Genomic DNA, 14507 nt, shown 5'->3' with positions numbered 1-14507 from the left:
GTTTAACGTGACTGATTTTTTAGTTTTCATCGCCCTCATCACACCAGTTAGTGGCTAAAAAGAAGTAATTCTGAACAAATATCGTAACCTTACCAACCTTGAATAGTGACAGAGACTGTGGTAGATATTGCCTGGGCGGCATTCACACATCTGTCAATCACACTTTGTGGCCGTGATGGAGTTGAACCCAGTCCAATACAATCAAAGTTTGTAGTATACAATGTCGTACAGATGACATTGAAGGTAACACCTGATGTATCACTTTCCGTAAACACAATCTGGGAATCATTCCGCCGGAAGCTGACCATAGAATCCACCATATTCGTATATGTCACCGTCTTTATCTTCTGTGAGTCCAGAGACAATGTTAAGCTCCAAGATGCGTTGAGAGGAAAGTTTCCACTTGACCTGCATGGTATGGTGTACGAAACACCAGAGTAGGGCAATGTCAGTGATGTAGGTGATATTCCAGACTGAACTTGTTGAGCTGTATGAGAAGGACACACAGGTACAGCACTGAAATACATGATACAACTGACCAGACGAAAACAGTCTTCACGGCACCTTAAGAGAGCATGTCTGAGAAAACCAGAACATATGTGCAAGTCGATCCCTCAGATGTCGCTCAAGTTTTGAAGGTAGGTTTGCTTTGGGGCGAAGATCGACATTCCAAAGCCCGCGCGAAATCTTTTGAAGGGAACTATGAAATTGGTATACCCCTCAATACTGGCCCAATATTGGCTCGATTTATGGGTCTACAAACGAGCCACGGCACAACGTACAAGAACAAGATACGAACAAAACTCCATCAAGCCAACATTACCTCACCTTAGAAGAGTTCTTGGGGCAGCACCACTTAGCCACGCCAGCATCCCAGAAGACGAGGGCAATCATCCCTTGACGCCACAAATGATAGTCTTGAAAATAGCCAAATTACAAGCGCTGATAAAACAGCGAGCTACGTCCTCAATTAGCGAACACTATAGACCGGCAGATAGTAGAACACCTCTTCTAGCACTGAGGACATGTCCCCCATCATCCTTTTTGGGTTTTCTTGAAATAAACAATTTTGAATTTTTCCACTCGACCATTCTGAGATACGTCCAAACTCATACCTGCGCAGGAAAGCTCGCCCCTCCGCGACGTCTAGTCAGCAATTTCTACTCCGACACCACTCCTAACACTGCAGAACAAATTGTATTGTTGACTCTGACAAGGAAAAGCAGCGGTGATCACTTGTCACTCCAAACGACAAGCTTCTCCTTGCGCCACCAACATTTTTCGGTGCAATACTCAACCAATAGTTGATGCAAAAGTGACTGAAGTTTTGCGTGTAGGTTCTGGATTTTACTGCAAGAGGAACGAAGAAATCACGTGCATCGTGACGTAGAATAATGCTTTCTGGTGCACGACACACACGATCACGATCGTTCCTGAGGCGAAACGGACCATGAGGGAGGAGGTAAGATGCATTATATTTGTTGCATGCTCTGCTCAGAACATGCAGAAACTATCGTTATTGCGCTAGGAGTATTGCATTGGCAAGAATTCTTTGAGATATTTCCTCTTGCAGTAAGAACAGGTATGCATTTTTCACACTAACCTCGCTCATCTCGACCATGGTTCAACAGGAACTACGACTAGTTGACATGCTGATGATCCACGTAGATCTGCAACAGCAAGGAATTACCGTGGTCCATGCAATCAAGGTCGCTTGGAGCTTAGCAGCGCGCGTCCTACACTGGTTGTATGGCCATGGGGTATGTGGCGCGCCCACATGGCAGATTTCTTACGTAATGAACAACAAAATTTGACCCTACGCACTCGCTCTAGTCTCTGTGCTGCATGTTGAGGGAAAGTCGCGGCTTGAAGGCCTATAACACGACAAACGTGCTCTTGAGCTGGACATCAAGATGCACTTGATCCGATCTAGATTAACGGGTGATCCATGTAAGTGCAGGTGCGCTTGATCAAGGTGACTCTGAACAACTGCTGAACCGTAATCTACGAGACCGCATGGCATTCTTGAATCTTGTGTCACGAGGCACGTGATTTCATCATTCCTCTTGCAGTAAAATCCAAAAACCTACACGCAAAAATTCAAAATTGTTTATTTCAAGAAAACCCAAAAAGGATGATCGGGGACATGTCCTCAGCGCTAGAAGAGGTGTGCTACTATCTGCCAGTGTTTAGTGTTTGCTAATTGTGGACGTACCTGGCTGTTTTATCAGCGCTTGTAATTTGGCTGATCTCAAGACGATCATTTGTGGCGTCAAGGGATGATTGCCCTTGTCTTCTCGGATGCTGGCGTGGCTAAGTGCTGCTGCCTCAAGAACTCTTCTAAGGTGAGGTAATGCTGGCTTGATAGCGTTTTGTTAGTAGCTTGTTCTTGTTCTTGTACGCTGTGCCGTGTCTCGTTTGTAGACCCATAAATCGTGCCAATATTGGGCCAATATTGAGGGGTATGCCAATTTCATGGTTCCCTTCAAAAGAATTTGCGCGGGGTTTGGTGTGTCGATCTACACCCCAAAGCAAACGTACCTGCAAATTTTGAGCGAAATCTGAGAGATCGACTTGCACATATGTTCTGGTTTTCTCAGACAGGCTCTCTTAAAATACCAATGCAGAACTGGGCGTGCATTGACGGCAAAACCATTCTTGTAGCATGAATGCATGTTTGCAGGAAATAGTTACAGCCTATGGCGTGTACAAAAGGTGGTGCGAGGGCGAGATCAAGCCCATGGCGACTAGAAAATGACCCTCTGAGACAAAGTACTTTTGAAGGCAGACACCTGGATCAGTGAAAAGTCTACGAGGTTATTACCAGTAAATTCGAACAGATTTTCTTTTCGAACTCAGAGTTTCTCGCTTACGTGATCATCGGGAAGAATTCTGCTATCAATAATGCACAGGAAAGTAACTGACGAATCTTTGCGCGAGGAAGACAGCGGGAATCACGCGTATACATCCTCTCCCACCCACTACCACTTTCCCACAGTGTGTGACGCACACGCACATACACATACATACATACATGCACACGCGCATGCCATAACAACAACAAACAAACATAATTATATCCACACTCATTTCAATACACGACCACACGCCAACACTCATGCACACATGTGCACACGCTATCACACATACGCAAACACTCCGCCTCACACACACGCACACGCGCGTTCGCACACACACACACATACAATTACACAAACTCACATCTACATTGAACAACTTCACGCTGTCCACTGGGAGACTCAAGCACCATACACGCACACTCATCCACACATATGAAACACAACGTCTGCTCATATTCACGCTAGCATCCACTTTGAACTCATGCTCTCTCTCTCATAGACACAATCTACAGGCGACCATTCCCACAATACACACACGTGCACACTAGTACATGTACATACTGTACCCTCCACAGAATCCTCACCTTTGCACCCAGGATACTCATTCATGCACACCACACACGAACACACCGGCACATCCACGCACACGCTTCACCACGCCCACGGACGTATGCATATGCATACCAAAAGCACACACACACGCACACGCGTACAAACCCAAATATGGCACGGTAGAGACATGCTCTGCCAGCATGCATTTAGTTTCGCTGCTATGTGACTACTCCGGCAGCGAGAATGTGAGCAGTCATCATGTATATGTATGGATGAGTGTCACTGTGCATGTGCTGTGTCTGAGTCACCCAGTGTTCGGCGTGAAGTTGTTCATATACACGCGTGTGTGTGGGAGGGGGGGGGGAGGATGAGTGTGCGAGTACATTTATGTGTGTGTGGGGGGGGGGGGTGTGACACTGTGTACGTTTGTGCGTGATTGTGTAGGTGTGGGTGTTGGAGAAAGTTTATGTATATACATGTATTTGTGTGTTGCTGCTTATTGCACGCGCACGCGCGTGTGTGTGTATGGCATGTGAGAGTGGGTGTGATTGCATATGCGTGGTTCCCACTGTATTCCTCACGGAATGATTCTTCAGTTACTTTCCTGTGCATATACATTTTTGTAAAAATTCATTATTCCAGTTTCAGACCAGAATAAGTATAGCCTGATGACCTGTGAAACTCTGAGTTGACATAAATGTTCCACCTTACTTGTAAGGAAGCTGTACCCTTCCGTTTACTTTGTGTTCTATAACCAGGCGATAGTTCTAACTGTTCTCCGTTGTTGTCTAGGGACTAGTCTAAAGTAACCTTGCCGTCACTAGGGGTCATTGCAATGAGGGTTCCTTCGAATTGCAGTCTTTGCATTTTTGTGTCTATGAAAAAGTCACGTCTTGAGCATATGCATTATAATATTATACATTGAACAAGATCTCCCGTGGCTCACATATTCAGCACATCATTCCTATGGTTTGTATCTGGACACACCACTATGTCTGTCGCTGGACTGTCCCTATGTACTCGAACAAGGACCAAGATTGCTAATACATTTGAAATACTCTACAGACATCAACAGAATAGGACTTTCGGAAACGGTGCCAGGCATTTGTAGTATGTCGCTCACATTATCCGCACGTGGTTTAATATCAGCAATTGGTAGATCACGCTTTTCATGAGAACTTGAATCCTTACTTGACAGACAACATCCAGCGTACCAGAGAACTCTTTCGAACCTTCCACTCATCAAACGTGCACGAAAGTACCACTCCTGCTCAACACACAGTGTTTCGGGGAACTAACCCCTCATCAGCTGAGTTTTAGTACGCTAATGGTATGTGTCCTCCGACAGCACTGTAATAATTACTGTAATGCTCAACGAGCCTAAACATCTTAAGAGTACTTTTTTGAGAGTTTTGTGACTTTGGTGTGTTGTTATTCTATGAATTTAAAGCACATGTACTGCTTGTTTCGAATGTATGTTGTCGAGTTGAAACATAATTGTACTTTCTATGCTTACCGCTGCTAGTTGCTGTCATCTGCATTGTTTCTGACTATCTGGCTCTCTCTTCAGTTAATTATTGTTGCTAGTTGCTCGGTTTACATTTTTCTCTCTAATCCTTGGTGGGTACGTTCATTGTTCAATCATTCTTCTACTTGTTTTGTAACGAGTTTACGGTTCACTTTTTTCAATTTTGAACGTGAGACCTCAAGGTCAGAATGGAGCATCTCACGTTGCAACGTCAGATTTCACTGCGACAGAGGGCCAACTCACGGTGAAAAAAGCGATTCAACACACGTTCTTTCCTCATGTTCAAAATTTAACCACGTGAAGCATAAACTTTCTAATGTAGATCTCTTCGCCGAACTACTTTGCGTTGTGCGCCTGTTGCTAGTTTTTAGAATAATCGGATATTTCGAGCAATCCTTGCATAACATACGATATTATTTGAAAATGGCAATTGGCAACAATGATCCCAGGTGAGGGAAATCAGTTCTAAAACTGTTCATTTTAGACTTCTGTAAGGATAAATGGTGTACAGCTTGCTTTTATGATACATTCGTTGCGTTTTATTGCAACCAAGAGTTCCGCTGCTCGTCTGATATATTGCTTGCGTCATTATGCAACTTTGTGCTCATGGAGGAGACTTTGGGTTGCTCGAGCGCCTCGTAGTAAATCGCTCCTCTATTTCTCTTCAACTTGCATGCATCTGAAAGAAAGAACCCTGTTTGTCCTTACCTACAATGTTGAGTTGATACGTCTGTGTTGAGTTGCGATTCACTGTTCTGCAATGGTACAGTGCTAAAACTAGTCACTGTTGTGTTCAGCATGGAGATGTGTAATTTAACGGCATGCTCAGGACTATAGCCACGAAATACAATGTCATGTAATTGTAGGGGTGGGAGGGGGGGGGGCAGAGGAAACGTACATTTCACCCATTTTTCCATGTTCCACTACTTCCTTGTCACACAAAATGCAACTGACGAGTGCGCAGAGCATCCGAAACAATTGATCTGTGGTAGCACTTTCGAGGTGTGAAATGAAAAAAATCGAATAATTAGTAGGGATGTGCCCCCTTACTCTTCTCTGGCTAGAACCTTGAAGTTTTTTAATATACTCCTGGTGCCTTAGTGCAACAATGACAAGAGTGCCACAACTCGCCTGTTACATTGCTTGCGTCATACGTGACTTCGTGCTCCTGGAGGAGGCTTTCTTTTCCTCGGGTGGCTTATAGTAAACCACTGCTCTATTTCTCTTCACCTTGCTTGCATCAGTAGCCATACTGTAGGGCATAGAGTCAAAGCTGGACATTATTCCACAGGATGAAGAAGTCGGTTTGTACTTACCTACAATGTTGAGTTGATATGTTTGTGAAGAGTTGCGATCCACTGTTCTGCAATGGTACAGTCCAGTGTATGACGTGTCCAGTATAGGATGTTCAGTGCTGTTCACTGGTGCTCTTCCAAATACTGTGAAGGCACCTGTCTCAGCCAACACTAGACTACCATCAGTCTTCTCTAGTCGAATGAATGGTCCTGATCCACTGCCCACAATACATACAGGTAAGTAACTGGTAACATCGGCTGTAGGTTGTCCATCACCAAATGTCACTGTGAATGCTGTTGTTGTTTGTCCTGTACCAGCAGCACTTAGACTGACAACTTGACCTACATGAGCATTCACAACAGTACAGTGTTACAATACTAGCTCAATACATCACTAACACTGGGACTAGGTACACTCTACTGGGAAAACAATACTTCATGTGCAGCTATACAATCACTGGGGAAGGAAATGAAAGATACTGTATACAAAACAAAAGCAGAGAACTGGTGCTTAAACCATACCTGACTGTCGAAACGGAGTTAAATATAGGCCCTCCCAAAAACACACTTTCTGAGCGGGAAAATTCAGAAAATGAATGCTTCTTTATTCACCATTTCTCTCTGTTTGCTCGGGGTTAATAGTCGATGCAGGGAAGGTCATACCTAAATTGTTAGTTAGTACGTAAGTTTGTGCCTTGCACATAGGACCAGGCGAATGTGCTCACCATAGTTTCTCTATTGTACGTGATGCTGCGTTGGGATTTTCACATCATCAACACACAGAAACATAGTTAGCAGATCAGATACTCTTCAAATACTGGGATCAAGGAATTCAGACGCTGAGAGCCAGTTGCTATTCACAACGATGTCACCTCCAACAACTAGTCGCTCGCCCGTCTGAGCGACAACGATACGAACTTAGAAGTTGGCACCTCGGCGGTAATAGTGATGAATTTGGTCGCTCCGACGAGGAACATGCTTACTGTGGAATTTGACACTTGACTGACCCATGACTGCCATCCGTGGGACACGAGAAGCATGTCGCACTTTCCACTCGGATAGCCTGAAAAAAGCGCAACTCCCTGCTCAATACACCGTGTTTCGGGGAATTCGTCCCTTTTTAGTTGAGCTTGACTAGGCTGGGGAATTGTGCCTAAAAAGCACCATTTACATACTGCTCTTCAAACGAAACAATCAGCAGGGGTACAAACTTACAGAGACGGTCCAGCGGGACAAACATCTCGTGAGGGCCCAGGTAGCAGCGGGAGTCAATCATGGAGTTGTGCTTAACAGGCGAGCGCTACCCACACCGCAGTCATCTCCAAAAGTCAAGTTCTTAAAGCCACTAGTTGCTCGAAAAGTGGCTGACTCAAAATTAAGGAGAAAGACGATGTGAGGGAAGGAAGAAAATACAGAAAACAACTTTTGGTGAAGATGATACGCTGCTATCACTGCTTTGCCCTATAATCTTGAAATATCCTGATCCATCCTTCCACTCGATCAGAACTCAAAGTTTGATTCCCGTTGACCTGCAAACAGGTTCTACGTCCATAACTCCACAAAGTCACTTTTTAGATGTTCGACATTTATCCTGTTTCTTTGTGTGTTCTCTTTGTGTGTGTGTATGTGTGTGTGTGTGTGTGTGTGTGTGTGTGTGTGTGTGTGTGTGTGTGTGTGTGTGTGTGTGCGTGTATTTCCGTTCAAGATACCAGTGCATCTAGTGTCTGCTTTTATCAAAGCAGCGTGCTGTCTATGCTGGTTACCCCAGCAAGTGTAGGGTGTGCATAGGTGACTGTCTTGGCTGTCCTATTCCGATGTGCTCCGTGTGATGTAGACCACGTGTGCATTGGGGGGTCGATTCTCATGGCTTTACCAGTTGTGTGGATTAGACAGTTATCTGGCGCTTGTCTTGATCTGTTTTAATCAGAATGAGATCCGCTATCGTTGCCAACGTTATAAAGAGAAAACCTGTAGGTGCACATGCAGTGCATTTGCAGATTTAAGTGCTTCTCTTGCGACGGCCGTATACACGGTGTGTGTGTGTGTGTGTATGTGTGTGTGTGTGTGTCCAATATGGTGCAGTGGTATATGCAGCAATTTATAATCGATAGGTTGCGGGTTCGATTCCCGACGATAATGATCACACACATCTTTCTTCTCTTTCTCAGACTCCTTCTGACTTTTCTTTCATTCACCTGGGTGGTTACCAACAGCCAGTACGTGTCTTAGTATGTGGTGTGATGTGTGTGCGTGATAAAGAAATGAAAAGACTACAAAGTAGGGATTCACTGGCCAGAAAAAGCCATTTCATAGCTGTGTGCTGTAGAACACGCTGAATATTGGTGGTCAATTATTCGGCCTTGCAAGCTGTTGAATTGTGCAATCCCAGCACAAGCTCCTTTGGCTTTGGTGTAGCATCGCTATCATCGCCTCCGGCGATGGGCGTCCAATGATCCAATGGCGTGTGCGCGTGTGAGCTTATGTTTGAAGCGCACGACCATTGTGTTTTCTATTTTCATCTCCACTCCGCCAGAACTATCCCGGTCCACTAACTTATTGTCTGCCCCTAACATTTTGATGTGATTTTCTAGTTCTCTGTTCCCTCCTTGCGATCCGGTTTTTAAAATGTTTTCGAACCACGATTTGTCTGATCATCACGGTTTGACGTGCAATTCAGACTCGTCTACTGTAACAGCTTCCGCTGCGTGTGCTGTTTCAAAAACTCTGTTTAATTAAGTGGAAGAAGCGCTCGTCTAAAAGTTAAAAACCCAACTCCTTATTTAAAAGAGTCAATGTCTGTAACGACCATAATGAAATCCATTCAAGGAATAATTGACATTATTATGTCAATTATTCCTTGAATGGATTTCATTATTCCTTCAATGGATTTCATTCATCCTTGAATATGGTGCAAAATCAACACGTCGACTAAAATACGCACTGAGAGAAAGTATAAGAACAACTGGCCAATGCTGCTCACAACCATTTAGGCCAGAAACACGAACAATGTTCGCACAGCAATTCAAATTTCCTAGTAACGTTTAGCCATCTGACTTTAATCAAATTTCGAACTCTCCAATGGCGATGCAGTAGCCGTATCCATGAGCGCGGTAGGAAAGCACACACGGATTGTCTTCTTATGCCTTGTCGCTATGCTAGCAGCACTGAGACCTCGTGGCAATAATCCCTGCTCTCGTAGAAACTCTCATTTAGCCGCGAAAAAACTTCACCTGCTGACTCCAGCCCAACATGACAAGAAAGAATAACTGGTCCACAACAACAAATCATCAAGGACTGCAACAGTAGCGAAAGTTGACCCGGAAAATTATAGTGTACTGGCCAGCCATGGTGACATGTTGCCATGCTGTTGCATTGGCTGACTGAATGTGATCTCGTTACATTGGTAGACAATTAGTCATAACTCGCAACATTATTTTCCTTCCTTTTATCCATGGTTACATTGGTGGGGCAGGCAGAGGATGTAGATCGTAAATAATAGTGGTCCAAGGACAGGCCCTTGTGGGACGCCGCGGGTGCATTGGTGTGGCTCACCTGGAAGAAACCAGGGCGTGTCGACTCCCTGGGCTCGGTCAGCCAAGTAGGTCCTTAACCAGGCGAGAACCTCGTCTCCAAAGCAACAGTCAAAATTAAATAGGTCAGAGCCTAGGAGTGTGTGATCCACACAGTTGAGCACCTTACATACTATCTGCAAAGGTCATGCGTTTTTTGTAGATATTTTGAGCTATTCTTCCACGGTACTGTGCGCTATTTTATCATCTAGTTGAGGTTCTTAAAAGAACCGGATTTGGGTGCTCTTTTTGTTAATAAAATAGTCATTTTAATTAAACAAGTCATATGTTTTTTATACTAGTATTTATATTGGAGATTCCACCTTTTAACCAAGTTTAATACCTTTCACAACTTGGATCTCCAACAGGATACATACTTCGATGTTGTGCTCTTCCAGACAACGGATCGTGCTTCAGCATTGTTTCTTTTCCCACCATCCCTGCCTATCCAACTTATTCACACCATCATTATAATTATCGTACCCACTAATCGGGTCCACTCTCACAACTGGTGTTATCTAGCTATTTGCTGCGGCCCTGCCTTGCGCTATATTACATCCATTTAGCATTGCAGCTCTACGTTGACCTAACAGCAGCTCTACTTTGAGCTAACCGCAGCTCTACTTTGAGCTAACAGCAGCTCTACCTTGAGCTAACAGCAACTCTACTTTGAGCTAACAGCAGCTCTACTTTGAGCTAACCGCAGCTTTACTTTGAGCTAACCACAGCTCTACTTTGAGCTAACACCAGCTCTGCTCTGAGCTAACACTAGCTCTGCTCTGAGCTAACACCAGCTCTACTTTGAGCTTCAAACCAGTTGTTTCGAAACCAGCACCCCTCAATCCAAGGAGGCCTCTTTGTTGACTTGTTTTTTCTGAGGGATGGGGCTAACTAGTATTTGTTAAGGAAATTCCACCTTTTAACCAAGTTTAATACCTTTCACAACTTCGATCTCCAACAGGATATACATGTAGACTGCCATTAGCCAGCAAGCTGCAGAGTGAATAAACCGAAAAGAAGAACATTCAACAGTCACTAGGATTATCAAGTATTCCATACTATCTGCGTTGTCTTCACGTGAACGCGAACTGTGAATGCCGGTACATATTTATATAGAGAATGAGCAGGTGGGAAAGACACACAGCGTCTAGGAAGAACTACATCTAGGTCGGCATTATCAAAATGAAAAAGTGTTTTCGGGGCGTGGTTCAGGATATCTACCTGTGTCTGTGTATAGGTGATCAGTGCTAATTAAATGCCGAAACATCTTGTTCTTATGAAACGCAGAACTGACGGGTTTGTCAGTTTGAGCACATAAGCAAATTAGATTCAGACCAAATTTATATCTGGCTTTGAAAACACTGTAGCAAATAGCAAATGTCATTGTAAATCAGGTTTGGACTTATTGTCTATGCGATGCTCTGATGAGTCGACAAAGGGAGGCATGTTGAGTTCCTCTGACATCGACATGTTCGTGTATCATTTTTTTTACAATGATGTGCGAGTAAATACCGGTATCATCATTTTTCCATTTCTCCAAAACAAGTCTGTCTCTATACCTAATGTACATGCAGGTATGCATGCTCATAATGCTGTCACATATCCTGCGGCATATATCATCTCATAAATATGTCCTATAACAGCTTATGGTAAGGCCAGGATAGGTGAGTTATCACAATGTGTTGTCCACCTCCCCACTCCATGCCCCTCAGTTGTGCAGCGGCATCCAACAAAACATCCAATCGCACCCACAGGAATTGGCGACTCACCTCTAAAACCCGTATTCACGCTAATGGCATTGCGTCTCCACTCCATTCTATACGCTTTATACGTGTACACAACAAAGCTAATACTGAATACAAGCAGCTGTAAGCCAATACAGAAACCGGGTCTTGCTAAATTTCATTGTAAGGCAGGGCATTCCTTTCCTAGGACTCCAGAAACAGTCGGGCGACTTTGCAAACACATCGAACGCCAGTCAAAGTCTACCTGAGTACAGTGTATGCTCATGTCAGCTGGTTGGCAACTGGATTCCATCTGTCACTGACACCACCGGAGTCCACTAAGCTGCTGCCTGACAGTTTTTTGCGAGGCACGGGCAGCCGCCAATCTTCTGTGGAGATACTATTACTATAGAATGAGTTTGAAAGCTGTCCAGCACTACTGGTGTACTCGGGTGTACTCGAGTGTACATGATTGTATGCATAATCAAACCTAGTTGTTCTACCTTTGTGTAGTATGTATAATCCATGTGAAAAGGAATAGTATACATCACTTGGCTTGTACATCACTTGACTGATTTGAGTAGCTCAACTTGGCTCTCGTGCTGATTACCCAGTCATGGCAACAGTCACATTGGCGATCAAGTCTGCTCTGGCGAACAGTAGTGCCCCTAATGTATCAAAACTCTGAATGGTAGATCACTAGCCACAGGGACGCCTATATATTATAAATACACTAGTCAGATGTTCATGATCCTTAGCCTTAGGTCACTCCACTCCACTGAGATCACCTTATGAGCTCGTATATTGACGAACGACTTGGCTGTCCGCACATGGGCATAAATATTCACATTTTCGTGTTGTGTTGCAGCGACGTAATGTTGCTAGATCTTACGCAAACCTGGATCGTGTCTACTGGCATATACTAACCATTGACAGTAGGTCTGGAACTCGACATTTTCAAATCTAGAAATAGACTAGAACAGCCAGCTGTGAAACCACATGACAGATAATTCCAATTCCTGTTCAGTTGTTCCCATACAAGTCATTGGTAACTACCGCTCAAACACTAAATTCAGCACCATCAGACAACAATGCAGAAAGAATCATGAATTATGGAGCTTCATGCAGCTGGTGTTCATGTGCATCTACTGACAGGTGAGAGAGTTTTTGAACAAACCATGTCCCCTATTCTAAATGCATCAGATACAGCTGCAGATAATGAATGTTTGACGTGAACATGATAAGCAATCCAAGGATGCGAGTATGTATGTTTTATCGGGTACTATTTTTTTTAACTATTGTGCATGCTTGTATCGAAGTGAGAATTCCATCCAATGTTGCATTATGCCCACAGAAGGCTCATCAAACTCTTCAATTAAAATGCTCAGCATTCACTTATGGCCGGATATGCGATTTGATAGTATCTCCTACTCTTTCTCTACTGCCATGCGTATCACTCTATTTTTAGCTGGTAAGTATAACAACGCTGACCTCATGTACAGTGCATGCACGATAGAACGTTACTGTTACCAACATCATGTCATTATTAGCTCATGCTCAACAACGACAATCGATCACAGTAACATTACATGCGAATACAGCGTTGAGGAAAGTCGGGAAACACTAACGGAAATATTATACAGAACTGCTAATAGAGCCATTTCAAAATTGGACTTCACGGGGAAGTTCAAAGTGCTAGGAAATTAGAGGCCACCTGCCACGTACTGCTCTTTTCTCTCCGAAACTCAACACTTGCAAGCCAGATATGAAAGAAAGAAAAACTCAACACTTGCAAGCCAGATATGAAAGAAAGAAAAAACTCAACACTTGCAAGCAAGATATGAAAGAAAGAAAAGACTCAACACTTGCAAGCCAGATATGAAAGAAAGAAAAAACTCAACACTTGCAAGCCAGATATGAAAGAAAGAAAAAACTCAACACTTGCAAGCCAGATATGAAAGAAAGAAAAAACTCAACACTTGCAAGCCAGATATGAAAGAAAGAAAAAACTCAACACCTGCAAGCCAGATATGAAAGAAAGAAAAAAAGATCACTCACACCACCGGGACTCGAAACAGGGACCTTGCTATTCGCGAGCAATGCTCTAAAGAACTGAGCTACAATATGACTCTTATCCACAGTGATGGTAAATATCCTTCTTCGATCAATCAATATCTGGCTTCACACTGGCAACTCACACCAATTAAGAGGGCCCTCGGCCATTCGCTTGATATCATGGCGATTGCATCTAACTATGTCCACTCCGAGCAAATACAAATTGCAATTTCAAATTTGGACTGCACGGAGAATTTCAAAGTGTTAGAATTACCATCACTGAGAATAAGTGTCCTACTGTAGCTCAGTGGGTTAGAGCATTGCTCGCGAATAGCAAGGTCCTTGGTTCGAGTCCCGGTGGTGTGACTGATGATTTTTTTCTTTCTTTCATATCTGGCTTGCAATTGTTAAGTTTCGGAGAGAAAAGAGCAGTACGTGGCATGTGGACTCCAACTTGCTAAGAAAGCCCTATGCAAAAAGGCGAAGAGGTGACAACAGTTTAAGGATTGCAATAAGCAGAACCAGTCGAAGCATTACTTCACCAGAGTTTTATTCAGTTATCGCGAACAATTTCGAGAGTGGGTGATGATGCACAAAGAAAAACCTGTGATGAAATGCAATGTGAAGAACAATAGTAGGAAAATGTAAAGGAATAAGGACCTATGAGTCAATAATTATCACTAACAGTCCCTAAGATGACGAAGTAATATTATACAGTCAGAAAGTTCGACAACAAGGCTCCAAGCTTACAAGGATATTGAAACATTCAATGACCTGACACCTAGCTCCTACACACTATGAATCTACATCACACCACATCACATTATTATTCTAGCAATAAAAACTGCTTCATGGCAGCTTTCTAAAAAACGTTATTGTGTTTTAGTCCTGGGTTCTTTATAAATTGCTTCCAACTGCCTTGG

At 43.6% G+C, this 14507-nt stretch overlaps 1 protein-coding gene across 1 annotated transcript in view; it reads right to left on the bottom strand.

The window, feature by feature from the left end:
* The window catches only part of LOC135811917 (mucin-5AC-like), a 24397-nt gene extending 12679 nt beyond the window's left edge, over positions 1–11718 (bottom strand). Inside the window, exons 1-4 of the mRNA XM_065325181.1 lie at positions 11575–11718; positions 10742–10798; positions 6258–6578; positions 98–487 (exon numbers count right to left, since the gene is read on the bottom strand). Coding sequence (XP_065181253.1) covers positions 98–487; positions 6258–6578; positions 10742–10798; positions 11575–11620 — 814 coding nt within the window. The 5' untranslated portion in view covers positions 11621–11718. The remainder of the gene's footprint in view (positions 1–97; positions 488–6257; positions 6579–10741; positions 10799–11574) is intronic.
* Between the last annotated feature and the right edge of the window lie 2789 nt (positions 11719–14507).

The sequence above is a fragment of the Sycon ciliatum genome, chromosome 3, assembly GCF_964019385.1.
Source record: "Sycon ciliatum chromosome 3, ocSycCili1.1, whole genome shotgun sequence".
Taxonomy (NCBI): Eukaryota; Metazoa; Porifera; class Calcarea; order Leucosolenida; family Sycettidae; genus Sycon; species Sycon ciliatum.
Note: the sequence above shows the minus strand (reverse complement) of the source record. Positions and strands in the feature narration are given on the sequence as shown.